Source organism: Nicotiana tomentosiformis, chromosome 1, assembly GCF_000390325.3.
Source record: "Nicotiana tomentosiformis chromosome 1, ASM39032v3, whole genome shotgun sequence".
Classification (NCBI taxonomy): domain Eukaryota; kingdom Viridiplantae; phylum Streptophyta; class Magnoliopsida; order Solanales; family Solanaceae; genus Nicotiana; species Nicotiana tomentosiformis.
Genome location: NC_090812.1, coordinates 112,269,776 through 112,295,429, shown reverse-complemented (window position 1 = coordinate 112,295,429; position 25,654 = coordinate 112,269,776). Strand labels below are relative to the sequence as shown.

Here is a 25,654-nt window from a genome sequence, read left to right as displayed (position 1 = left end):
AGGGTATGCCCACACATCCACCTCAACATTCTCATCTCAACTACTTTTAGCTTCTAGGTATGAGAGTTCTTGACCGGCCAACACTCTGCTCCATACAATATAGTCGGTCTAACTACAACCTTGTAGAACTTAACTTTAAGTCCCATCGGCACATTCTTATCACATAAGACACCGGAAGCGAATGAGATAGCAAATTATTGATTTGAAAAATCCTACGGTGGGCGTGGACTTAGTATCATCCAGGTGGACACAGAGAATCTTTAAGTGACACAAGTGCAAAGAAGAAATGGTGAAATGGACCAATTACAGGGTGTTTGGATAACTCAGTCAGGTGAAATGAAATTCACAATTTGTCCTTTTCAGTTCCTTACAACTCCATCTTCCTACCTCTAATTCTTTGAGCCAGACTACACAATATATATATAGAGAGAGCGAAATATATATTTTTAATTATTCTTAACTGATCGGGAAAATGTATAACTTATCCAACTCTTTTTCATTTCTCAATGCCTACTATATCCGTTGACTAGAGATTGGCTTAGTTTGAGCACATTGAACTGTCGACAACGTACTACTTATATCTTTGACTAGAAGAATGTCAATTTACCATATATATCTTCTTACCGCTTGACAGAAAAGATGGTACTCTCCATTAATTTGTAGATCGAGTTAGGTCCTAGTTCAAAATTAGCCATGTTAACTTACTCTTTGCAATCAAATACTTTTATCTAGAGTAGGGTTTTAACAGAATTTAATTAGCATTGAGACAAGAACAGCTTAAGTTTTGAACTCGATTATCTTTATAATTTCTACGTTGTTTTCTTGAATTGTGGGTTGAAAAACTAGGAAGGTGGTCCAGTAAGTGTAGCAAATTAATATTAAGGTCCCAAAACCCCGATGGAGGAGTGTGGTTAGTTTTAATAAAAGCATGTGGCACATACTCATGGGGTACCAAAACGCCAAGTCTACAAAATGTTGTGTACTTTCTTGATTTTCAGATATACGTCAATTTTTTCATTAAATTATATTGCAATTTCAACTAAAACCTTGTCCCTTCCACCCAATGACTATGCGTGGTCTACCTTTTTTTTGTTTTCTATTCGGTGTCGGTACCACATTGTACTAAACCGTAAAGTGGAAGCAATTCGCACTAGAATTTTTTATCATTCTTAGAGCTCTAACTCGAGACCTTTAATTAAGGACGGAAGGATCTCATCCATCACATTGCAAAACCCTAGGTAGTTACCTTAATTTTTTAGTAGTATATGTTGAGCAATGATACAAAACATATAATCTACTTAACTAGCAAGGCTGAGAAATGAGTCATAATAACCAGAGAATAACATCCTTACAAATAAAATTGCAACGCAATGTACAAAATCAACTTTGATATGATTTTCATAAGACAATAGATGAGTTCAATGTATGTTTCTGTTTCATTACATATATGAAATTTGGACAGAATACAAGACTTTTACACCCATCACTATTACCAACATACTTTGCCCCCTATTTTTTCCTAATAAAAGAATGCTGCTGCTCTTTGCACCAAAACGAATACAAAACTCCCACTACTTGCTGACTGAACCTTTATGCTATTGAAATTTTACAATTATAAACAAACAAACAAAAAATATTCTATATTGGGTAAAAAAAAAATTGAAAAGGGAAAAAGAATGAATATACAACAAATTGAATATATCCACCATCTAGGACATACAAATCTGTAACGAAAATGCACGAAACCCTCGAGGTTCCTAGGCCTCACTCGTGTAAAAATTGGAAGGCTGGATTCTCGAGAAGTTGTGTTGCAGCTTTAACATCTGCAAAATCCTTCACTTGAAGCGATTCTGAAACTTCGTCAATGGAGAATGGGATGCTGCATTCAAAGACATGTATTTGTTATAGCTAATGTTTTCACCTACTTCACATTGTTGCACTTGAGGTCTTAAGTTGTCTATATCATGTCCAATCCAACACTTAGAACACAAGGAATATAGTCATTAGAAACTACACACTGTTCTTAAGGAAAAGAACTTGTCACTAAATCTAAAAATGGTCATCTGGCAATTGTATCGATATATTTTTAAAAAGAGCAGTCTATTAGATATCAAAAAGCCAATCATTTTTACTTCTATTGATACAAGAATACAACAAAATTTTGCACTCAGTAACTTGTTGGTACTTAAAATTGATTTAACTCATATTTATTGGTACAAAATTTAGCCTTCATATTTCAGTATTGAGATTTTATCAAACATGTCCCTGTTAGAATAAAAGGTCAAAGAAAAAGATTTACAAATAATTCCTTTTTTCAATTTATCCCTTGCAAAAACATCAATATAAATTTGAGCAAATTCCCTCCAATAAGGAGCTAGAGAAAGTCTCAAAAAAGTTATGATACATTTGTTCTAGTATCAGTTAGAATACGTCTAAGAAAATGAATACAACAAGCAAGGAGGAAATTGATGAAAAATTGCATCACTATTATATAAGCCGACCTAAACTTATAAAATCAAAAGAAGACAACTAACAAAGTCTATGAACTTTCTGAATCTTCCCTTTTTTTACATGTCATTCTTTAAAGGTAATTAAACTTTATTTATAGATCTGAATTAACTGAAAGGAGAATACATTTTCCTAGGGACCCAGAGAGAACTTAATAATAACTTGATACTTTATGTGATATAGGCACGGACGATAAGAAACCAGCTTGTTACTATATTTTGCCCTACTTCGCCCTTTGACTTCTCATTTCTGGCATAGTTGTTTTTTTCCCTTTTCTTTTACAAGGTAAGGTAATGATTTCTGGCACAGTTTTACGTCCATATCTGAAAGAACTGAAATTTAATCTTATCCCCACACATCGTATTAAAATAAACACACCCAATATTGGAAAAACACCTACATCTGCTCAAACTCAATACCTAGCGAAAAAATTGCCAGAAATCTATGCTTTCTTATTCAACCCATGGAAGAAGTTTAAAAATATTAAGTAACATTGAATTTTTTTTTATATTTTTATTTTAATATAATTATAATACAAGGAACAAAAAGAGAAACTAGAGGATCATATGGAAGATAAAGAAACAGAAGAACTGACATTCTTAGTCAAAAAGAGAAAAGACAGATGGATGTAGAAGCGCTGAAAGACATCCTATTTTATAATAAGCAGAAAAAGAAAATGCAAGAACTTGCTTATGTACAAGGACAAGTACGGATCAGTAAACTAACATAAAGTGAATCTGCCAAATTTCAAATACAGAAAGTTATCTTTGACAATTAGAAGATAAGTTTAAAGAAGAAAATAGAAAGTCCCAGATAGTTTAGTAATAGAAGTTTAGAAAAGCTGTGTAAAGCACAATTTGTAAGTCAAATGAGTGGATGAGTTAATAAATTTTTCAACAGACGAAAGAAAACTTTTGCCATACACGTGATGGTGGTCGAGAAAATATAATGGCGACCACTGTAACACACCGATTTATTTGTTAGGGGAGCAAATAATTATACTCATGCTTTTAATTACACGGAATTTGAACGATTGAAACAGGTTGTCAAAATAATATCACTAGCCGCAGAATTTTCAAATAGGGATGATAACGAGGAAAAAAGTTTCATCGAATTATTGGAGAATAAGGGTTATTACCACCCCCAATAAACCAAAAAAACAGATTTAAGTTGGGCAATGTAACTCCACGCACTGCCACCCGTTTTTCCCCATCATATTTCCTCTTTCTTTTTCCAAGACGTGATTTTTATTTCATTTTTTACTTTTTTTTTTCCCTGCCATCTTCTCCTCATCATCTAACCACCTATTATTATTATTATCAAAAGATTTAAATCATCTTAACCCTTTATCTCTTTTATCATTATCAAAGGACCTAAATCATTTCATCAAGTTTTTGTTTGAAAATTTTGATGCTTTCTGCAGATTGAGTTGGCTGTGATGACAGGTATACTATAAGATTTGAGCTGGTTGGGTGTTCGAATTTTATACAGAAAAGGAGGCAGCGTTTACTGGAAGTGGCTCTGACACTAGCTGAGGAAAAAGACGAATGACATTTGCCCAACTCTTGTTCGGAAAATATCGCTTTTGATGGAAAAATATAGTGTTCGACCAGAAAATATGGTATATTCGGGCCATAAAGCGGTACTCTTTTGCGCTGTTTTTCACTCACGCGCCTCAAATTGAGTTAATACACCCTATTTGCCACATCAGCAAATAAGGGGGTAATAATTCACTTCTCACAAGTTTAGGGGGTCATAGGACCCCCTACAAACTTAAGGTTTGTAGTTGGCAAAAGAGGAAAAATATTCACAACACAAAGGACAATCGCTTACCTTGAGTTATCATCCAATAGAAAAGAGTTGCTCTCGGCATTGTTTGAGTCCTCTGTCATTAACACCCTCATGCTTGATATGACCTGTAGTCAAGGAGAAGGGAATTTCTCAAAACATTCAATTATGCTCGTGCGAAAACACACTGTAGACTTCAATAAGAAAAAACTCATCACTATATCATATCTTACATCTGGGGAAACACTCCGTGTATTATAGTTGTCATCCCAATAGAGCGTACAGATTCTGTAAAGTTGCTGGACACTAAGAATCTGCAAAAGAAAGAAATTCAGAAAGAGTACATATGGTATTTTGTGTTAAACTCAAGTGGAGAATTTGACAAAGAACTCTTTCGATCTAAATGGCAAAATGGCAACAGGAAAAAATCCAATTTTAACTCTTATTTCAACATATGAATTTCGTGAGACGAGACTATTTACAGAGCTAATGCTGATTTGAGGAAGAGACACTTACAGGACACAAGTCATTGGTGATCTCATCATAAGATATCCTATACTTCTGATGTATAACCTGCGGACAAGTAACAGGAAAAGGCAATTTTATCAGTTGTTCTTGCAATACATAAAAACAAACCGGAAAATTGATATCAATTCTGAGTTGCAATTTACATCTAAAAAAGTAGACATGAACAAATTCTAAAAAGGAAAAAATGAGCAATAATTATCTGGCAACAAACAAGTCATGACAGCTGCAATACCAAAAGAAACAACAAGAACTAGTGATTAGCTAAAACGCCTCGAGAAAACTTCAACAGCTAAGTCCGCCACTATACATTCAATTCTATAAAAAATGTCGGGGGAGTTTTGTTACAGAATTAACCATGCCTACATGCTGGAAACTTTCATCGAACCACAATGAAAGAAATTAACATACCAAGAACCCAACAGCTTGTCTAATATGTTTGAGTTCATCCCAAGATGAACCTGCATACTGCAAGTAAAGAAAAAAAAGGAAATGAGTTCCATTTGTTTCAATAATATTGAGCCATGACTAGCAATGCGTAAGATTACAGACATGCGGAACTTACCTCTTCTTTTGCTTGGCAGCACCACAGCTCTAGCTCAGCTAAACCAGCTTTAACATACTCCCCATTACTGAATGTACAACACTCCCTTCGGAGAAGAAGACTGCAAATTGCAAATTTAGCTGAATAAGTATTTGACAACATATAATAAAGACAAAAACTTAGAATACCAAAATTCCCTCACCTGTTAAAAAGTTGTACATTGATATAAGAGAAGGTCTGAGTAAATATCTTTTGAACAAGAATTGGAGGCACCTGAAAAACAAACAACAAAAATTAGTTTTAAAATTCGCATCCATAGACATATATAAACTGCAAGCATTAGCTTTTCTTGGAAATTTGGTAAAAGAAAAATGTTATGAAATCCATACGAAATTTTCTTTCAATGTACAGAGAAGAGAGTTGAGGCATTCAATAATCCGCTGCCAGTGATTTGTCGAAGAGTCTTTGCCAAAGGATCGCCCACTTCTCAAACTTCCTTTGGAAGTCCTTGGTGCCTGAATTTCAACATATTACTATTAGTATGTAGAAGGAAGGCTTCAATTGAAAATTTTAGTCCAACTCTGACTATAAAACTACACTAAAAACTTAAAGGGAATAGGAAAATCTAGTGCTAAATTCGAACAATCTCAAGAAACAACCACAAACGAGCAGAAGCAGATCTTTTACTTAATTTTTCTTATCGGTGTTTTACCTATTAACATATAAATGGAAAAGAATAGCTACTAGCCTAAAACTAGCTTCTCCAAAAGAGCGAGAATGATATGTATATGTACATTCTAGGCAACAAAATTTCAGTTCTTCACTCAGGTATGCAACTTAGATACTCGTTCCTCCACAACTCAATGTTCAACTGCACCGCTATCCTGATTGCGAGAGAAAGAAGGGATGGCGCTTTCCTTTCTCACAGTAGGATCGATGGTCAGTAGCTCATTACTAGGAGAGGAGTTCCCGGGAGATCAGTGTTTTTGAGAGCGAGAAGCGCAAAAAAGCGACAGGGGCTCGCCTCGCTTCAGAAGCGAAGCACATGCTTCATTGAAGTGAAGCGCAATTCTTAAAGAACATAAAGTAAACCTTGCAAAGAACAATAACAACCCAGTATAATCCCACTAGTGGGGTCTGGGGAGGGTAGTTTGTACGCAGACCTTACCCCTACCCTGGGGTAGAGAGGCTGTTTCCGATATACCCTCGGCTCACTCCCTCCAAGAACTCCCCACCTTGCTCTTGGGGTGACTCGAACTCACAACCTCTTGGTTGGAAGTGGAGGGAGCTCACCACTAGAGCAACCCACTCTTGTCAAACCTTGCAAAGAGACAAACATAATGAAATAAACTGAAAATATAACATACATATATATAACTGAAATCAGCAACACCTTAATTAAATTAAATTTAACAACTGAAATCAGTAACATTTCAAATAAAAAGGAAAAAAATTGGATTTTTTTTACAATTATGTTTAATATACTAAAATCAGCAAAGCAGCAACATTTCAAAATATAATAATTAAGTTTATAAACTGAAATACACACAAAAATTAATAAATAAAGGCTAAATAAGAAGAATAAAAGGAAAAAAAGGACCGCTGCCTACCCTAGCACTTAGCAGCAGTCGACGGGAAGAGTAAGAAAGAAGAGAAAAAAAGGAGAAGAAAAAGGAGAAGAAAGAAGAAGAAATTACCTGGAGGCTGGACGGACTTCTAGAACCCTAGCAGCAGAAGCGTTGCTCGATGGAATAGAAGAAGAGAAGAAATGTCTTCACTTTGGGGTCTATGTTTTGTATAATATAAAAAAGACCCAATCTTTTAAAAAAAAAAATTGACCCCTTTTGACTGAAGCGATCGCTTTTTCGCTTCTCGCTTTTGTGTCACGCTTCAGGTGTTGAAGCGATCGCTTTTGATGGTCGAGTCGCCTCAGCTTCAGAAAAGCGACGAGTTGTCAATTCGCTTCTCGCTTAAAGCAACGAAGCGATCGCTTTAAACACTGCGGGAGATAGCTCTGTTTCGTGCGCATTAGAAGAAATGAGTGCTTATCTTAGCACGCACTGAAGTGACTCACATAGTGATGCTAAGGGCCGCGAAACATTGAGTCCAACCCAGGCATTGCAAATGCAACTTAAGCTCATAAGTGGGTGTGGTAACAGATCATTTTATGTCAACATTCATCTCTCCTTCAGCAACTTGCATACCCCTAGCTATACCTATGCACTGATAGCAACCTATAGCTTTATTATTTGCTAAGCAGAAATGGTTTTGCCTTAAAGGACCATTGACACGTTAGCAAGTCTGCTCCAACACCTCACAAACATTACCTTATCACCAAAGAAAAAAAGCAAGTCTGCTCAGCTTGTTCAATTCCTTTATCTTTACAAAATATTTAACACTATAACTTACAGCTATCGTTATCTTTGGTGAGTTATAAATATTGTTGTACCAAATAACCTAAAATGTTATAAATACATGCATCTCCTTTCAGATGAACTATTTCTCAAGTCCAAGATAATCAAGTATTAAAAGCACAAGTATATAGGTTTTCTCATGATCAAATTCAAAGAGAATATTAATTGAATGCTTACAGGACTTGATATATCACACATAATCAATTTTTCGTGAAATACATGTGATAAAGAAGGAAATAGGCATTATAATCTGTTCCCCTTTTCTCAGGAGAATGAAAAACCCTATATTGAGTGACAAGGGAAACAAAAACGGAAAAAAAACTTTCATGAATGTCGAGCTCCTAAAAACAAAAAAAATTCAGAGAATATCCTCTGTAGACTCTGACCTAATACCTCATGACTCATAATATTATGACTGTTATGAGCCATGATATCTGCTTATGAACGAAAACTGACTGAAAATCTTTAGATAAGAGTAAAATTTAGTGGAAAGGATTGGCAATTATGCATCAACCTCTAAGAGCATCCTGAACTCGCGGAAGTGGTAAGCCAATAAGGAAGAGCAGAAAGCTGTTACAAATGCAGTTAGTGAATTGCTGGGAGAATTTTTCAACAAACCTGGATGCATAAGGAAAGGAGTGATCCCAACTCCTTCTTCAAGTTATCCCTAATAATTCCATAAATCTTTTCAACATATGCTGTAAGCTGCTGCTTGAAAAGCAGAGCAGGGTATTTTGCTTCAACTTGGCGCACTACCAATGCAGCTGCAGCTGCAGCAAGATTGACTGCAGAAGGCGACGAACGAAATCCCTGAAAACAACACAGCACTATCAGCAGCTTGAAAAGACATGAGAGTCAAACTACTAAAGCTAAGTTCTATTACTCTTGACAGGACTAGATTACTAGAATCAAGCTTAAACAAGAAAGAGGTGAGGAAAATTCAAGAGCTTCAATACCATTGTCATTCTCCCAAATAGAGATGTCGGAGGTTGTGGTTTGCGGGTAGGAGTTGCACCAACTGCGCCACCTGATTTCAGACTTTTTTGGATTAAGAACAACAACGTTGAGGTATTTGACAGCCAATACGCCATGTGGTCGTTGCTTTCTTGATTCTGCAATCAGTAGATACTTTGTTATGCTTCAAGTTTGTCATAATGGTTCTAAATGCAGCATCAACCTTCAAAATTTTGACAAAGTAGGCCGGCACTCCAGTTTTCCCTGTACTCATGTCTCATGGATGAAGACTTATACCATTCAGCAGAAAGCGGAAACTGACAGATAAGTTTCCTATTCCACACTTTACTAATGATGGAAGTTATGTTGAAGTTACTAGAACACTGATATTCATTTTCCACGTTTCGGTAATGATTCAAGTTGCCTCTAAAACGAAACACCAAGTTAATCCTTAAATGTGGTGTATCAAGTTTATTTCATACAGAAAGATATCAAATCATAATTTGAATCGGGTTTGAATGTCTAATAAATTTAAAATCTGGAAACTTCTACTTCCATATAGAATATTAAACAATTCTCCAGCTAAGTAAAACATAGAGATTCCTAAATCAAGAAGTATTTCACATTAAATTGTAATGACCTACAGTTGTTGATGATGGTTGGACGAGACAATATAAGCAGCTGACTAAAATATACTAGGCGAAAATATATTATTCAAAAGCTGCAGCTAAATCTTTCTGCAATTCTCCCGCTGAAATGCAGTTCCCATCTAGTTCAATATGCTATGATTTATAACTTCTTTTCCAACCTTCAAACCTTTATTGCTGTCTACGGGTCTCTGATTTCCAGGATCATCTCTAATGTAACACCTCCAGATAACTTTCAAAATGAAAAACTCAATTCCAGACAAGAATGATTAAAAAAACCTTCGTTATCCTGCTAAAAAGGTGAAGTTCATGAACTTATTCAAGAGAAATGTTGAGATACAGCTACTGACTCCACCAAAATCTGTTACGTTACTGTTGCGTGCGCATACATTACAGGTAAATAAGATGATGAAGGTCATATTGACTTCCCTCCACAATGGTTTAAACTTTAAATAGGAATGCTATGTGCAGATTTTTTTCCTTTCCTAATCAATGCTGGTAGCAACTGCAAAATTGCTTTCTCTGTAACAATATTAAGATAACGTATATTCATCTCCAATATTTTTACTTAAATAAATGTATGTTTATCTCCAGGTCTGACCAGAACCAAGAAATCACTTTTTACTGCATTCAGGCAACTATTGTCCAACGTTAGCGGATTCCTTGGTCCAAATCTTCAGTTTCTCAATATCCATGAAACATGTCCATGTCAATGTAAATATAATCTGCAACTACATGTACATACCTCAATGGCTGAACCAATCATCTGAATCAAACGATCAAACACACTGGTCCTCTCGGCTTCAAAGGATTTCCAATTGAGAAGGCATTTATAGATGGTAAAAGCTGCAACAGGCTTTCCTTGGCTGAACCCCACATCCTTCATCACACAGTCAATGAGTGCATCAACATCCTCCTGTAACAAGGTCAACAAAGACTCCAGTTGACAAAACTTTCTATATCAGAAATTAAGAAAAAGATAATATAAAGTATCCAGAGAAGCACATACATGCTGTCGATCAATAGGAGGTCTCCTCAACTTGCTGTCGGGGGTTTCATAATTTTTAGAAGGTGTGAAACTCGGTGCATCCTGCAAAAATCAGTCCTCGTAAGCAGTAATTAAGAGTTTGACACCATCCTGCAAGTGACGTAACTTAATGACTACAAAAGTGTCTTACATTAGTCCGGTTTTCATCATTGAGATGGTGTCCATTTTCAACTATCTGAAAATACAAAACATTGTCTCAAGTTTGTTAACAGTATTTGTCAAAAGGAAAGAGAAGAATGAAAATGACGACTTTCCCCTGGTAAGTACCTTGGAAGCCGGACTAGGTGAATGATCTGAAACCCGCTTAGCAGGGGTTAACAGGGCCTGCTGCCGAAGAATCTGGTTCTCAGATTCCATGTCAAAAACTTTCTCCTCAAGCCTAATAGCCAAAAACAAAACAGTGATGAGTAATGAAAGTTAACACTAGACCTAAATGTCAATACATGTGTTTGTACGACAATAAAACTTCTATACATTAATTCAATTCAAGCAACATATGCCAATAAATCCATTCAACCTTTGCATAGTAGTCTTCAACTGAACGATCTTGGACTCTGCCTCCATTGCTTGCTTCAACCGCTCCTCACTAAGTTTATTTGTTTCTTCATATTTTGTTTCTGTTTCACCAATCTTCTTTTCTAGAGAACTTACCATACTCTAATATTAAAAGAAAATAATTATCAGAACTTGAATGCCAAGTGGCTTCAGTTAATAAACGTAGCAAGCAGCAATAGACATCTGGCTTTAATGTTTTGGTTGACCTACCTTTAGGTTCTCATTTTCAATGCTAAGTTTGTTCATCAATTCATGGTCAATAACGGGGACTTCCTGTACAATAGGGATTTGCTCTGCTGCCCGTTTTGCATTTTCACGTTCTTTGACAAGCATTTCCTTGGTTTCTTTGAACTGAACTTGCAGCTCCTGAAAAGCAGATTGTAGTTTTGCATTTTCTTGTGTTTTTGCTTCTTCAAGATCCGCCTACAAAAACGGAATTTGAATAATAAGCTGTAAGGAAGAAACAAAATGATCACATAACGATATAATGGTGGAGATGGGACAAGCTTATATTCTCACTAGCATTACTTCTATTCAGCATACACAAAAGTTGAAAGTTTTTGGCACATTTGCTGACATGCATCCTTTTCAAGCTAAGTAGCTTTCAACCAATGGGATACTGGATGTGATTCAATCACCCACAAACTACTGTTTCCAAATGATATAAAACAAAGACAGCAAGAAAGTGACCCAAATCTCTCAAGGAGCTGAAGCAGTGCATTACTTACACCGAGTTCCTATATTCTTGTGCTTTAGTATTAGCTTCACCAAATACAATTATAGAGCTGCGTGTATCTATTCTAGTTCTAAACACTACCCACAAAATCCTTAACCTGATTAACAGGAAATATTTGGTATTACTTTTTAAGGCAATTTTTGGTATTTTCTTCCCCGGTTTTTAATGGATCAATAAAGGCACCTACGAAGATTAAAGAAGATTGTTCTGGGACTTGCTTTAGAGAATGCATTGATCAAGGATATTGTGTCATGAAAAAACAAGTACCAAAATGTGGCTGAACAATTATCTATAGAATTTTATCTACTGACCCTCATGCGTTTCTCCAGCTGCAATCTCCAAGTTAATTCTTCAACTTGCTTCTCTAATTTATTCTTTGCAGCTTGCAGAGCCCCAGTCTCCCGTGCAGCCTGAATAGGGATAAGTAAGAATAGAACTCAGGTCAAAGGATAAATTGAATGTATCAACCGAACAAGAGTCATATTATTAGCAAGCATATTCGTATCTTTAACTATTTTCAGTTGAAGTGCACGATGCGCGGAGAATATGTATGGTTGACTTTCAATATGACTATGTTTAACACCAATCAAAAATTTAAAAAAAAAAAAAGGAATCATCTATAGATAACAACTAGTTGTTGAAGTACTATCACTGGAATATGGAATAAAATCAATTCGTACAGATGTATAAAGTACTGATTTAAATGATGTATTACGCTTTTGTTGAACAGGAACCTAGATGTCAACCCAGCAGTAGGGAAAAACAATATGCAACTTGAAGCTACGTATATTGAATTTTACAGTCCAAGACTCCAAGTGGTTGCTAAAATAAGGCCTTAATTCTTAATATGAGCCTTATTTGTAGTCTTTGATTCAGTACTATGGATTGCAAGTTCATAGAGGTAGAGAACCATCTTAAATAACTTCTTTTATAGCGGTGGTGTTTGGTCCAGCTTGCATGCACCTCGACGAATCCACCGAGTACCTGCTACCTCCCACCAACACAGATACAGAGTAACTTTGCCTACCAAGACTTAGGCATATCGGAGGAATTCACCAAGTGTCGCCACTGTTTGAATTTGAACCTGGTTCCCAAGGTTGTTACCCCAATATTCAATCGCTATGCCACCCCTTTGGGGGTCTTTTTCTTTTGTCTTATTAAGTCACCCCCTTGGGACCTTTTAAATAATTTATTTTAAGAATTGAACACTGATTCCCTTAAAGCAGTCACTCCCACTTCCTTGGCCAAAATCATGAAAGTAACTTTTCAATTAAAGAATTTGATGTCAGCACAAGAACCATTCACGATCAATTTCTACAGGGTTCAAGCATACAGTAATATTATATCTGAGTATCTGACAATTTTCAGGCAGCATATATAACCAAAATAAGACAGCTTTAGAGAGTGAAAAATTTGTCCAACAAAGATGATAAAGAGATGCAGAATGAGAAATTACCATCTTCAGTTTCTTCAGTTCCTTACGAGCAACTCTACCTCTCCAAGCACATTGAGTGGTAATTGCAGCTTTCTTGAGCTTCTTAAATTTCGAACACGCCAAGAACTTGCGACAATGGCTCTGGACATATAGTGTGAGGGTTCACAAAATTCAGCAGTAGCTTTTGAGATATGTTATTCAGTTGGAAAACTGTTGCGAATAGACTACATCTATTAAAGTAATCTATCTCAAATTTTAAAATGATTATCCTTCATTTAGCCCCAAGGTTTGGTTCAACCATTTACAGTCCTACCATAAACCTGAAGGTCATGAAATTGAACCCCGCTTATCCATAACCTTAGCCTAAGTTTACCGTTCTCCTGAAACAAGAAAGAAAGAGACAGATTTATCCTTCAGATATTGAAAGGTTACCTGAATAATAATTGCTGCTTTGTTCTGCCTTCTGAATCGAAGCTCATCGCGTGCAGCCATCCCCCGCAGTCCTGTCTGAATTGAAACAGCTGAGGACCACAACTCTTTGTAAGCCTTCCTAGAAAGATGCATGCGCACATTTGTCTGGATTCTAAGAGAAGCTGCTTCCCTCCGCAAGCTCTCATATACACGTCGAGCAAGTTCCCCTACAATAACCAAATGGAAACAATCAAATGACTGACATGATTCTTAATGTGCATCCTAAAGTACGAACCCGTGCATGCAGCAAATTAATTACCTCGGCACAGAGATTGAATCTGTATTGTTGACCGACGTAACAACGTAAAACTTCTCCGAGCCATGTAAGAACGAACTTTTCTCTGGATAATGCTGGCAGATCTCCCGAGCACCTCTGTCCTTCGACCATCCAGCTCCGCCATTTGACCAGCTCTTAGAAACACCTTCGTTTTACCAATCTACAAAACCAAATAAGGACCAATGAATGGCTTTCAAAGCCTAGACGTGGCAGATGTCTCACAAACGAAACTAGGACGAAGATTTTATATTCAAACCATATTAAATTGTGCTAATAAAAAGAACAAAAAAAACTCTGTGAAGACAATAAATACAGCATATTAAACTTGCAACTGAAGTGTGCAGCATCTTGAGCAGAAAAAACAGTATACACTAGGAGAAGAAAAACTCAAAAAGTGCATTTTAGCACTCAATGGTCAAGAAGAGGAAAATGGACTAAATTCAGGAGCCCACTTGAGATCAGCCAAATCCAGAAAGAGGTCAAACAAAGATTTTCTTATTATTATTTATTTGCCTATTTAGTTTTCAATCATTAGGTCAAAACAAGAAATTTGCAAATCTAAACAAGTTCAAAGCACATCCATGAGGAGTCAACCAACAAAAGAGACAAGAAAGAAGACCATATATGAAATAATTTGTCAAAAGCTATTACCCAACTAGTAATAGGGCAATGATAGGAAGAATAAGATAATGACATAGAAGAGATGGAAGACAAGCCACAAAGGTAAAAGCAATCAACTTATGATCTTCCAAACATTTGTATTATACTTTCTTTTAAATATGGCAATTAAGCATAACAATACAAAATGGGACACAACTCACTTGATATATCTTAGTGAATAAATGGTTACATGTGTACAAGTAAACAGCTACGTTCAGAAAGTTAACACATATTTACAGTAAATTCAAATGATTTTTGTGACATTCTGAAATAATACAAAAGATAGAGAAGTACATGCAAAAGTTTGACAGTATTTCATATCCCAATAAAGTAATTTCAAAAAATTACCTGGTAGCCTTCAAGTCCAACTTTCTCCAAGAGCTTTTTGCATGCAGCGACCTCGTCCGTACTGTCATGAATTGTTCAAACATATAAAATAAGAATCTGTTAACAATTTGAATTACAAAAAGTAATAACATACCTTCCATCTAAAACTTCAGGCGAAAGGATGCCAAAGCGATCCAGAAACTCATAGAATGGTTTCCGTGTAGGATATCCAGCCATGCTTATTCTAATTGCTTCCATCACTCCCTAGAATTAGAATTAGAATTAGAATTAGAGTGAGTGCAAATCCAACTCACACAGGCACTAACAACAAGAAAATGCAATACTTGCTTACCCCACAGCGCAGCTGCTGCAGAACATTGTGATTCTCAAAGATAGCCGGCTTTAGCAGATTATTAGGCTTCACACATCGAATATAGTGGGGTTCTGTTGCACTTAATGTTTCAAGCAAAGATTGCAGTTGTTGCTGCAAAAATAGAACGAAACAAATCATGGTTCAACGTGCTCCCAGCCATAGCAAAGATAAGAGGGAAGAGCAAAAATGAGAAAAAAGAAAGTGCAATTTACGTGCCTTAAACCTTGTGCCAATTGAAGAGAATTTTGATTGTTTTGAGGATTCCTCATTTGATGTTGGAAACAACCCAGATACAAAGGAACACGTTGAAGCACTCAGGAGCGCCTGGTGCTCAGCAATAACATAATCTTTGTTTTTCTCCAGAAACAACTCAGTTTGATACGTGACCTGGAGAAAATAACATGCATATAGTATCCATGTCGTGTGTTAATTAACAATTCTAAACAAGATATTAGAAATGGTATATATATCAAAAGAATCAAAAAACTTACATCACCAGCATAATGGCATATAGTGAAGTCAGAACGAGCCAACTTGGGCTTGCAAAATCGCTTATGGTTTTTGAAAGTTTGATAGAGCTTTTGAGCAAACGTGTCATGAGTAGATCTAGGAAACATGCTACAAACACGAAAAGAAAACATTGTGAGCATCCTAAGCAACCAAACATGAGCATGAGTAGCGCATATAAGTGTGACAATTGTAAGTGAGAATGGATGATAAGGCTACAGTTATTTTTTGTGCACCCACAAGCTTCCTATATGTATAAAAGATTGGGTGTTGTTCATAGAAAACCACATCTTTTGTAAGGTTTTCTACTTTTTGGTATATTACTTGTATACAGGTGTGTTTCGCCCTTCATTAACAAAATTTATTACTTTATCAAAAACAAAAATGATAGGGCTACAAGAAAAACTTCAGCAAGTTACTTACCAAGCTTCATCAAGAAGTGCTATAATACCACCTGGTTTCTGAGCAATGGAAAAATTAAGATGTCACCAAAATAAGGAAAGAGGAAGTAATTAAGTGCTAGTCAAATGCAAATAAGAAAAAAAATAAACTGAATGAGAAAATGAAGGGCAAACGAAGTTATCTATGTTCTATTATTAAGCAGATCTTTGATAAGGAAGAAAATAGAAGATGTTAGCCAGTTAGCTCATTAGATTAGCCGACGTAAATAACATGATTTTTGGTCTTCTACTACTAGAACATCTCTGTAGATTTTTATATTCTCTGCATAAGCCTTTTTGCTACCTGTTATTATTGCATATCAATGGAAAAATCATCTCTGAAGCTATTAAACCCTAAACCTGCAATAAGGAAACCCTTAACCCAAAAGGTTCTACGATCACAACATGTTAGCAAAACGAGTCTGAAAAACACTGCATCAGTAAATCCGACAAACGTTTGCAAAGAAAATAACATATCCCTAATGAAAGGCAAGTGACTGCCAAAAGAACTGCAGAGATTTTACATAGAGGAAAGCAGCAACTTTTCCTTTACTGACTCAACTGACTAGAAATATATTCTGGGACATTTGCAAGTAAAGAATTGTAAAACCTTATGCATCCAAAAACTCAGCACAAACCTTTTCTATCAGATCAAGTATATCTTGATTATCAATGAACTCAATGTAGCTCCAGTTAATTTCTTCTTTTGTATACTCTTCTTGTTCCATTTTGAAAACATGCTGCAAAAACATTGGTAGGTTTCATAAAGCTGTGCACAGGACAAAAAATTAGTGCGAAAAAGATAAGGAGACAGCCAGAACCTGATTGAAGTGCTGCTGAAGCTTCTCATTTGTTAAATTGATACAGAACTGTTCAAAGCTGCAGACCACAAAAATGATGCATTATACAAAAGGATATCCAAAACTACTCAGCTTTGAGATGCAAAAAAATTTCAGACACACTGGAATTACCAAAATGTAACAAGATACTAAAGTGTGTGTCCTTAAGCTTCCACGGATAAAGAAATCGAGAACAGTTAACTAACAACTAACAACGAGATCTTAAGTTCACGTTAAATGTGATCGATGAAAGTGATCAGATAAATACAATATAATTTCAATAAAATAAATGCGACCCTTGACACAATGTGAAGTATCATGCCACTTGATTGCTCGTGGAGATGTCAAGGGAATTCTTTAATAGTTCACTCCAAGAGACAACTCACGTACAATCCAACCAAAAGGCTGTGTAAAGCACCTGTTAGTCTTGAAACTCTCAAATCCATAGATATCCAGCACGCCAATCAAAGATTTAGAATTGGGATCTTGACCAATTGAACTATTAATCGTATCAACCAGCCTGCAAACAAAGGTTGAAGGGTATGAATAAACTGGAAAAAAAAATTGTAGTAAGTAAAGAATACTACAAACAAATAAGATAACTGAACCTGTCACGTAATTCCTGTCCAGACACAAAACTAAATCTTACCAGTCAAACAATCTTGAGTACACAACTTTTGCAAGAGCGTCTCTACTGGTAAGTGCAGCTTCTGGATCCAGCCATTTGGTGATGGTTTCGTCACGAGTTACAATAACGCGTTTGCAAAGGGAATCCTCTAGAGCCTTTACGTCACACCTATGAGTAAAATATAAGTTTAGTGGCTACTATATATATATATAAAAGAAATGCTTCAAACCAGTAAAAGAGAATAGTATGCATTGATTCAATGTTCATAATATACCACTTACATGAATAGCTCAGCAGCAGTTCTCAGATGAAACCAAGATTTCTCATCTTTGGGCACAGACGAGTCTATCTCCTTCCCCTTTGCAAATTCAATGTTCCCAAGATGGAGAATTGCTGCCACTACTCGAAATATTGCATCCTGGGAAGAATGCACAAGGTAACCAAGAAAGTATAAGGAAAATCTAGATTTAAGCATATTTTACTGTCACTAGTAATTTCCCAAAGATACCTGCTCTTCAGAGCTTATGCCAACAACATCCATTGCCCTTCTTGTAGCCAAGTACTCTTTGGAATCATCAATCTCATCTAGCTGAAAACAATTTGTCTGATTGAGGTAATGAAATGTCCTGGGATTGTCCAATTTGAACCTTTTAATGTCCTGAAAGTGGAGAAAATAAAATAAGAAGTTTGGTAAACATGTTCATATGAAAGATTATTCCTCGATATGAACTAAGATATCAAAGAGAGAAGGACAAGGAGTTAAGCATACAGGCAAAGACATTGCAGAACCTGTACTAATTATGTTACTAAAACAGAGTATTGAATTAAACTTTTTATAAATGAATTGTAGAAATGCAAAGATGTTTTCCCTATATCAGCTACTCAAACTAAAGTATGGTACTATTTTTCTACTGTAAGGGGCAAAGCATATTCATGAGTCATGAGGGGCACAAATAACAAATATTGAAGCTGTCGGGTTACCTATCAAGAAAAAAATTGTAAGTTGTGTAGATTACACATCTTTTACCCTTCAATACTTACACTCTAAAGAAGATTTGGTGTTCAATGGAATAACCCACATTGGACTATTATTGAACTTCTGAAGCCAATCACAAAATATAAAATCAGCCAATAATATAATAAGCTTTCAGAGCAGAGAACAATTTACAATGTTAAATCAGGTGCCATTAGGAAAAACAGTATAGGTGGCCTGTAAAAGGGAGAGTGCAACAGCGAATGAAAAAGTTGGTTGAATTTTCCAACAAAACATAAGAGGGAACTGAATATTCAAGCAGGTAACAATATAAAATACTGCGTGTTCGGAATGCTTATTTTTCCTAGAAATCCATCTAATGAAGTAAATAGTGATTGCATTACCTCTGGGGGTGCAGCACAAATCATGTAGAAGCAATGATAATTTCTCTCAGGATCAGACACCTGGCAAACACGAGATCTTTCAAGTAAATACGTTCTGACAGCAGCTCCTGAAATCCTTCCCTTCTGGTCAAACTGGATCTCCACAAACTTACCAAAACGACTGCAATCGAAATTACAACCATGCGGCAATTATTTCCAAAAAACAATCCAACCAGAGGTTACTATACACTTGTGTCCTCTGATCACTTAACAAACTGAAAAAATCTTTCCAACCTTGAGTTATTGTTTCTGACAGTTTTCGCATTACCAAATGCTTCCAGAACAGGATTAGACTGCAATATGCAAAAATGCAGCCACCGCGAAGATTAGATTAAGATTCAATGGCAACAGATGCTTCAAAAACAACAAATATCGACAATCAATTGTCCACGCTCTAGGTACAACAGTGTAAGATTTATTACCTCCAGAACTTGCTGCTCGACTGATCTACTACCTTCAGCTGCAGCTCTCCCGCCCATGTAAGCAAGATAGCGCATGAGTTGCTTGGTGCTTTCTGTTTTACCAGCGCCACTCTCCCCACTAACCAATATTGACTGACTTACTCCTTCATTGATCATAAGTCTGCATCCACAGTAAATATATTTTTTAATGACAATTTCAAAATAGACTGATTGGTTCATAAAAAACAGAGAAGCACAGACCTGTATGCCGCATCTGCAACAGCATAAGGGTGTGGACTTAGCTCCCCAAAAGCTGCACCTTTATATTGGGCCATCATATGTGTATCATATAAGTGAGGTAGCCTTCTAAAAGGATTGACAGCGATTAATATATTCCCTGTATATGTCTGAAATCATCATTTATTAGATTACTTCATTAAAGACAATTACACCGGAACACTAAAAGGAGAGATCTTATAAAATGACAAGAAACTCACATATATTTCATTAATATCATATCTAGCCTTTAAATTATGCAGGACTCCTGGTTCATGCAAATAAGCCAGCTTCGTCATATCATCGACACCAGATGGCGGAGCTTCAGCATCTTTGGCGTAGACATTAGAAAACTTAACAACAACCTGCCATATATTTCAGCAAGTAAATGAACGAGGTTCGTCATATTCCAGAACTCTGCTTGATTACCAATGTGTTAGAAAGAGTACGCAAGATACAACTCAATGTCCTATTCGTTGGATGAACCTGCTCATCATTTACTTCTTTCCTACAATAAGATGCCATGTGCTCACTTACCGTTTTACCAGAAGTGCAGAGAACCTTTATGTCTGAACCATTAAGCTCCAAAACTTCCCCATCTATCCAGGCTACATCAGGATCCTCCACCCAAACAAGAGAACCAACCGGTAAACTAACAGAAGCAGCCTGCAAATACAACAATGTGGGGTTGCCCATTCAGAAATATGTATTAGAGCCCATATCAATGGTTTATACTCTTTTATTCTGCCTAAAACTTATAAGCAAACTGAATACAACTCAGATTGAGGCTGCCACATAAAGGTCATGATTTGTTTATCATTTTATTATGCTGCAACTCAGCTCACTACTCACTCTCGTTGACCACTAAAAAGTTGCAGAAATACATTAGAGTGCACCACGAAAACTAACTTAATTTACCAACTTTACTTTGAAAAGCATGACAGTAGCAGAAATTAAACATCAACCATGATCCCACCTCCAACCCGCTAAAACAACAAGTCAATAAACTACACAAATTGGAGAAGAAAAAAAAACACTAACATAGTACTTCAGCTTTACTAAACTCGTAGAGTCTTAAGAATTTCCTAACCAAAGCAGAAGCTTTGACAGTACTTAGTCAGCAATAGAAAAAGGCATAAATAAGTCTAATCACCATGACCAACTTGACCTAAAATTAATAATTCCACCTAAAAGAAAACGATACAAATTAAAAGAAAACAACATAGTCCCTTCAACATCAATAGACTTGTAGCAATATATGATTTTTCTCAACCAAAGCTGAAGTTTTTACAGTACTTAATTAGCAAAATAAAATGGCATAAACAAGTCTTAGTGAAAATGACCAAATTAACCCAATGGCATAAAATAGCAATCACACAATCTACTAAGAATGAGGAATATCCTTTAAATCAAATAATCTGTTCAAAACAAACAATATATCAAGAATTGCAAATCAAACAATGCTGTACTGCAATAACAACAGAAGAAGAAATAATCTAATACCATATTTTTAAATGAGTCCAATCAGATCAGATTGTTGGGTAATTCAAAATCAGCTTCTGAATTCAAACAGATCAAGAAACCAGTGACTGAATAAACCCAAATCTGATTTTCTCCTCAAAATGATAAGTATAAAGCAAGACTCCACTTTTCTTCTATTGCACTCTGACTTCAACTTGACTCAAATTTGTTTCAACTTTTTCAAATCAAGATCTAGTGAGCAAATGAACTGGAAAAAAAAACCTTTATTCTGTACCAATAACCAGTCCGATTTTTCGTGGAAAATTAAAGAAAAATCGGAGAGGTTTAAAGATTTCAAGAAAATGCTCTAACTGAAGAGCAAAGAATTGAGGCTTTGTTTTGAGTTTTTTGGTTTTTCGTCTTCTTTTCTTTTCTTTTCTTTTTCTTGCTTCTTTCACAAACCCACGTTGTTTGGGGTTTGGACTAAGTTATATTAATAAGTAAGTATTTTAATGACTTAATTGTAATTAAAGAGAGTAATAAGAATATCTGTTAAATGAACTGAATACCAAGTCTACCCTCCTAGATTTGCGTTATTACAGCGAGTACCAAAATCGAACAGGTCAGAAACGCGGACAAAATATTGTCCGTGGTCCCTACCGTTTAAAACGGCGCGGCGGTAATGTACCGAGGATATAGCGTTTGATTAGGTTATACGACATCGTGTAATGTTGTCAATTTATGTTTTGTCAAATTAGGGTAAAAATGGATTCCACTAGGTAATAAAGCAACAGTCAGTTTAGGGGAGTAGTAGTTAAGTTGTTTGCCACAGTAGGACTTCTGGTCAACTTATTACCCACAGCCCACAGGTAGGTGAAAGCAAAAAAGGGAAACCTATATACCAACTCTAATCAATTGGTCAACAGTGTCTTTTCTTTTTCCTTTCTTTTTCTATTTGTTTACCCAAATTTTCAGGATACTAAAAGTTTTATTTTTCTTTTTCAAAATATATTATATTTTGAAGAGCTGAGGTATTTGACTTATTTTTTGAGGAAAAGAGTAAATATTTTTGAGTAATAGTAAAAGTTATTTTTTTATTGCGAAAGAAAACCTTAAAAAGTAGATTCACCTAAGAAGTATAAGCATGTTATAAAATAAAGACAGTAAAGTAAAGATAAGTACTGTGAGCATCTAATTTTTTATCGTGCTTGAATATTTTCCGCTCACATCTTCTCAGGCGTGTCCCCACTCCACTTTTATTTGTCCCCCATACTTTGCTCCCTACTCCACTCTTCATTGTTCCTCACGCTTGCCCTCATGCTTGTCCCTCACACTTTGTCCCCCGCTTACAAACCTCGTACCCTATTTTCAGCTGCCAACCCTCTTCTTCAACCCTAGCCGTTACCCACATTTTCTCTATATATCTTAGCATCCCCCACCTCTCAGGGGGCTCAACCTCAGAACAACAGGAGCATCTCCCTAATCTACACATAAAAAATGAAAAACGACCACCCCACCTCTCGAAAACTCTCGGCCGCACACCCCACTAGCACAAAATCTCCATGAATCCTTCTATTCCCTTAGCTAAATCCTAGGCGATCTGTCTATTTCAAAGTCGAACCCTGGTAGAAAAGAAGAAGGGAATCTGAGGAAAAAGGCAAAACGCAGCAGCAACTTTATGCTCTGTTCATTGGTCACTAGTTCATCTCGAGTGTTCCGGCGAGCTTCGAGGTCGTCGAAGGTCGTGGTCCGAGTCTTTGTTCAGGTGCAAGTCGAGGTATCCCGTTAGAGGTTTTCCAGTCAGCGAACGTCGCCGTCGATTTTCATTTCCGAAGCCGAAATTGTTGACTTTTTTTGTACGTAGCAAAAGGTTAGAATTTTATCAATATAGGGCCATCTTTACTTTCGATATTTATTTCATCCATGGCTTGATGCTTAATGTTGTTGAGCTTACATTATTTGTGCACTGTTTATGTGTTTATGGAGACGATTCTTTCTTGGCAAAAAAATTATTATAACATTATACTGATTTTTAGTTTCTCTTTATTAGCTTACAACTACAACTTAGTGGTAATGGTTATGGTTTTAGGTTCCATTTGTGTATTTCTATTATTTGTTAAATAGATTAGTTTGAACGAGGTTTCGTTGTAATTGAATTTGGTAGGTCACCGTATAGTCTTGGAAAATGAAAAGTTTGTCGTGTGGTTTAATTTGAAGTTGGGTAATTTGGGCTACCGGACATAAGATTAAAATTATATTTTGCTTTAAGGATATTTGTTTGGTTTTGATAGTATATGATCTAAGAGTTGGTTTGGTTTGCTAAGCTTCTAACAGAATGTTGATAATTTGTTAAGTTTCCTTTTTGGTGAATATGATTGCTTTTGCTGGAAATTCATGGAAACTGAAGTTCACATCTTTCTCTCGCTCACTATATTCATAATCTTTTGGCCTAACAAGGAACCCCAAATATAGTAAGAATTAACATCGATAGCATGCTTTTAGGCACACTCTTAATTAATCAAATTATCGTGATTATTTATACGTTTGCGTGACATAATTTTGATTTTTAACATAAATCAAAGTACGTGTTCGCGACTTTGACCAAACATTCTTGATAATAATAAAGTGTTATTAATTGTGTACACGTACGCGTGACATGTCTTTGACACACCAAACAAAATAAATACACGTACGCGCGACTTATTTCAAGATAATTTTTATAAATCCAATAAAACAATTAAAACGGACATAGTTAAAACATGAAAACCAATAAAACACAGGTTATCCAAAATTAATTCAAGCCAAGTTGTAGTCAATAAAACGACCGTGCTAGAACCACGGAATTCGAGGAATGCCTTACACCTTCTCTCAATTCAACAGATTTCCTTACCCGAACTTTGTTTTTGCAGACCAATAATAAAATAGTCAAACCTTCCTTTGTCTAGGGATTCAAATAAAAGGTGACTTGGAACACCCGAAAATCAAATCCAAGTGGCGACTCTGAGCAATAAAATAATCCTTAATCAAGTTTGTCACTTTAATTTGAAAAACGATTTAACCCACCATCCATAATACATATTTATCCTTTGGGGGGAGGGGGTAAAAAGGAGGTGTGACAAGTATAGAGAGAAACTAATATATTATTCAAACTTCAAATTTATGTACATAATGAACTCAATTCTTCTCTATTTATAAAAGAAAGGAAGTTGATGTGTAAATTGCTACTGCAAGTTGCTGTGTAAGTTGCTTGTAAGCTGCTACTGCAAGCTGATGTGTAAGCTGTTTGTAAGTTGATACTCTAAGTTGTTGTGCCAGATATAGATAATCTTCTACCACGGGTAATATTTATCCATAACGGATTACCGAAAGGATAAACGTCTTCAGGGGGCTTATTTCAAATAGAGTACTAAATAGATAAACATATTCATGACCGAGTCTCATATGGATAAGCTTCTTCAGGAAGCTTATTTACAACGAAGTATTAAATGAACATCCATAATATAATATATTTATAACACTCCCCATTGGATATTCATTAAAAGATAATGTGCCTCGTTAAAATCTTACTAGAAAAAAACCTTGTGGGAAAAATCATAGTGAAGGAAAAAGTGTACACATATTTAGTAATATGCATTGCTAGTTGCCTCATTAAAAACCTTATAAGAAAAACCCTATGGGAAAAAACCGTAGTAAGAAAAAAAGAGTACATCGCGTATTTTACTCCCCTGATGAAAACCTTGTTTCAAATATTTAAGTCTTCGCATTCCAATCTTGTATACCATCTTCTCAAAAGTTGAAGTTGGTAAAGATTTAGTGAATAAATCTGCTGGATTATCACTTGACTGGATTTGTTGCACATCAATATCACCATTTTTCTTAAGATTGTGTGTAGAATAATTTTGGTGAAATGTGATTCGTTCTATCTCCTTTTATACCCCCCCTCCCCTTCAATTGGGCTATGCATGCAGCATTGTCTTCGCATAAAATTGTGGGTCTTTTCTCACTTTCCAAACCATATTTTTCCTGAATAAAATGAATTATTGATCTCAACCATACACATTCCCTACTTGCTTCATGAATAGCTATTATTTCAGCATGATTTGAAGAAGTAGCAACAATAGATCCCTTTGTGGAGCGCCATGATATAATAGTACCTCCACATGCAAAAACATACCCGGTTTGAGATCTAGTTTTATAGGGATTAGATAAATAATATGCATCTGCATAACTAACAAGATCTACACTATCTTTGTTAGCATAAAACAAACTCATATCAAGAGTTCCCTTTAAATATCGCAATATATGCTTAACTCCGTTCCAGTGTCTCCGTGTAGGAGAAGAACTATATCTTGCTAGTAAATTAACAGAAAATGTTATGTTAGGCCTTGTAACATTAGCATGATACATTAGTGCACCAATTGTAC

At 35.8% G+C, this 25,654-nt stretch overlaps 1 protein-coding gene across 1 annotated transcript; it reads right to left on the bottom strand.

Moving 5' to 3' along the window:
• Positions 1–1,373: 1,373 nt before the first annotated feature.
• Positions 1,374–21,711, bottom strand: LOC104108919 (myosin-6-like). The gene is made up of 39 exons (XM_009618071.4): positions 21,273–21,711; positions 20,307–20,435; positions 19,991–20,134; positions 19,755–19,900; positions 19,515–19,674; positions 19,327–19,385; positions 19,054–19,213; positions 18,185–18,334; positions 17,958–18,094; positions 17,698–17,844; positions 17,467–17,568; positions 17,031–17,088; positions 16,848–16,949; positions 16,193–16,230; positions 15,754–15,880; positions 15,479–15,649; positions 15,242–15,373; positions 15,044–15,153; positions 14,911–14,971; positions 13,885–14,062; positions 13,587–13,792; positions 13,176–13,295; positions 12,031–12,129; positions 11,194–11,406; positions 10,946–11,085; positions 10,696–10,807; positions 10,559–10,603; positions 10,390–10,470; positions 10,126–10,296; positions 8,736–8,891; positions 8,398–8,589; positions 5,755–5,880; positions 5,568–5,638; positions 5,387–5,486; positions 5,233–5,289; positions 4,813–4,869; positions 4,530–4,610; positions 4,342–4,424; positions 1,374–1,879 (listed from the first exon to the last, which is right to left on the bottom strand). Exons 1-39 carry the CDS (start codon positions 21,273–21,275, stop codon positions 1,765–1,767), a joined length of 4,539 nt encoding a protein of 1,512 aa, XP_009616366.1. The 5' UTR covers positions 21,276–21,711; the 3' UTR covers positions 1,374–1,764.
• Between the last annotated feature and the right edge of the window lie 3,943 nt (positions 21,712–25,654).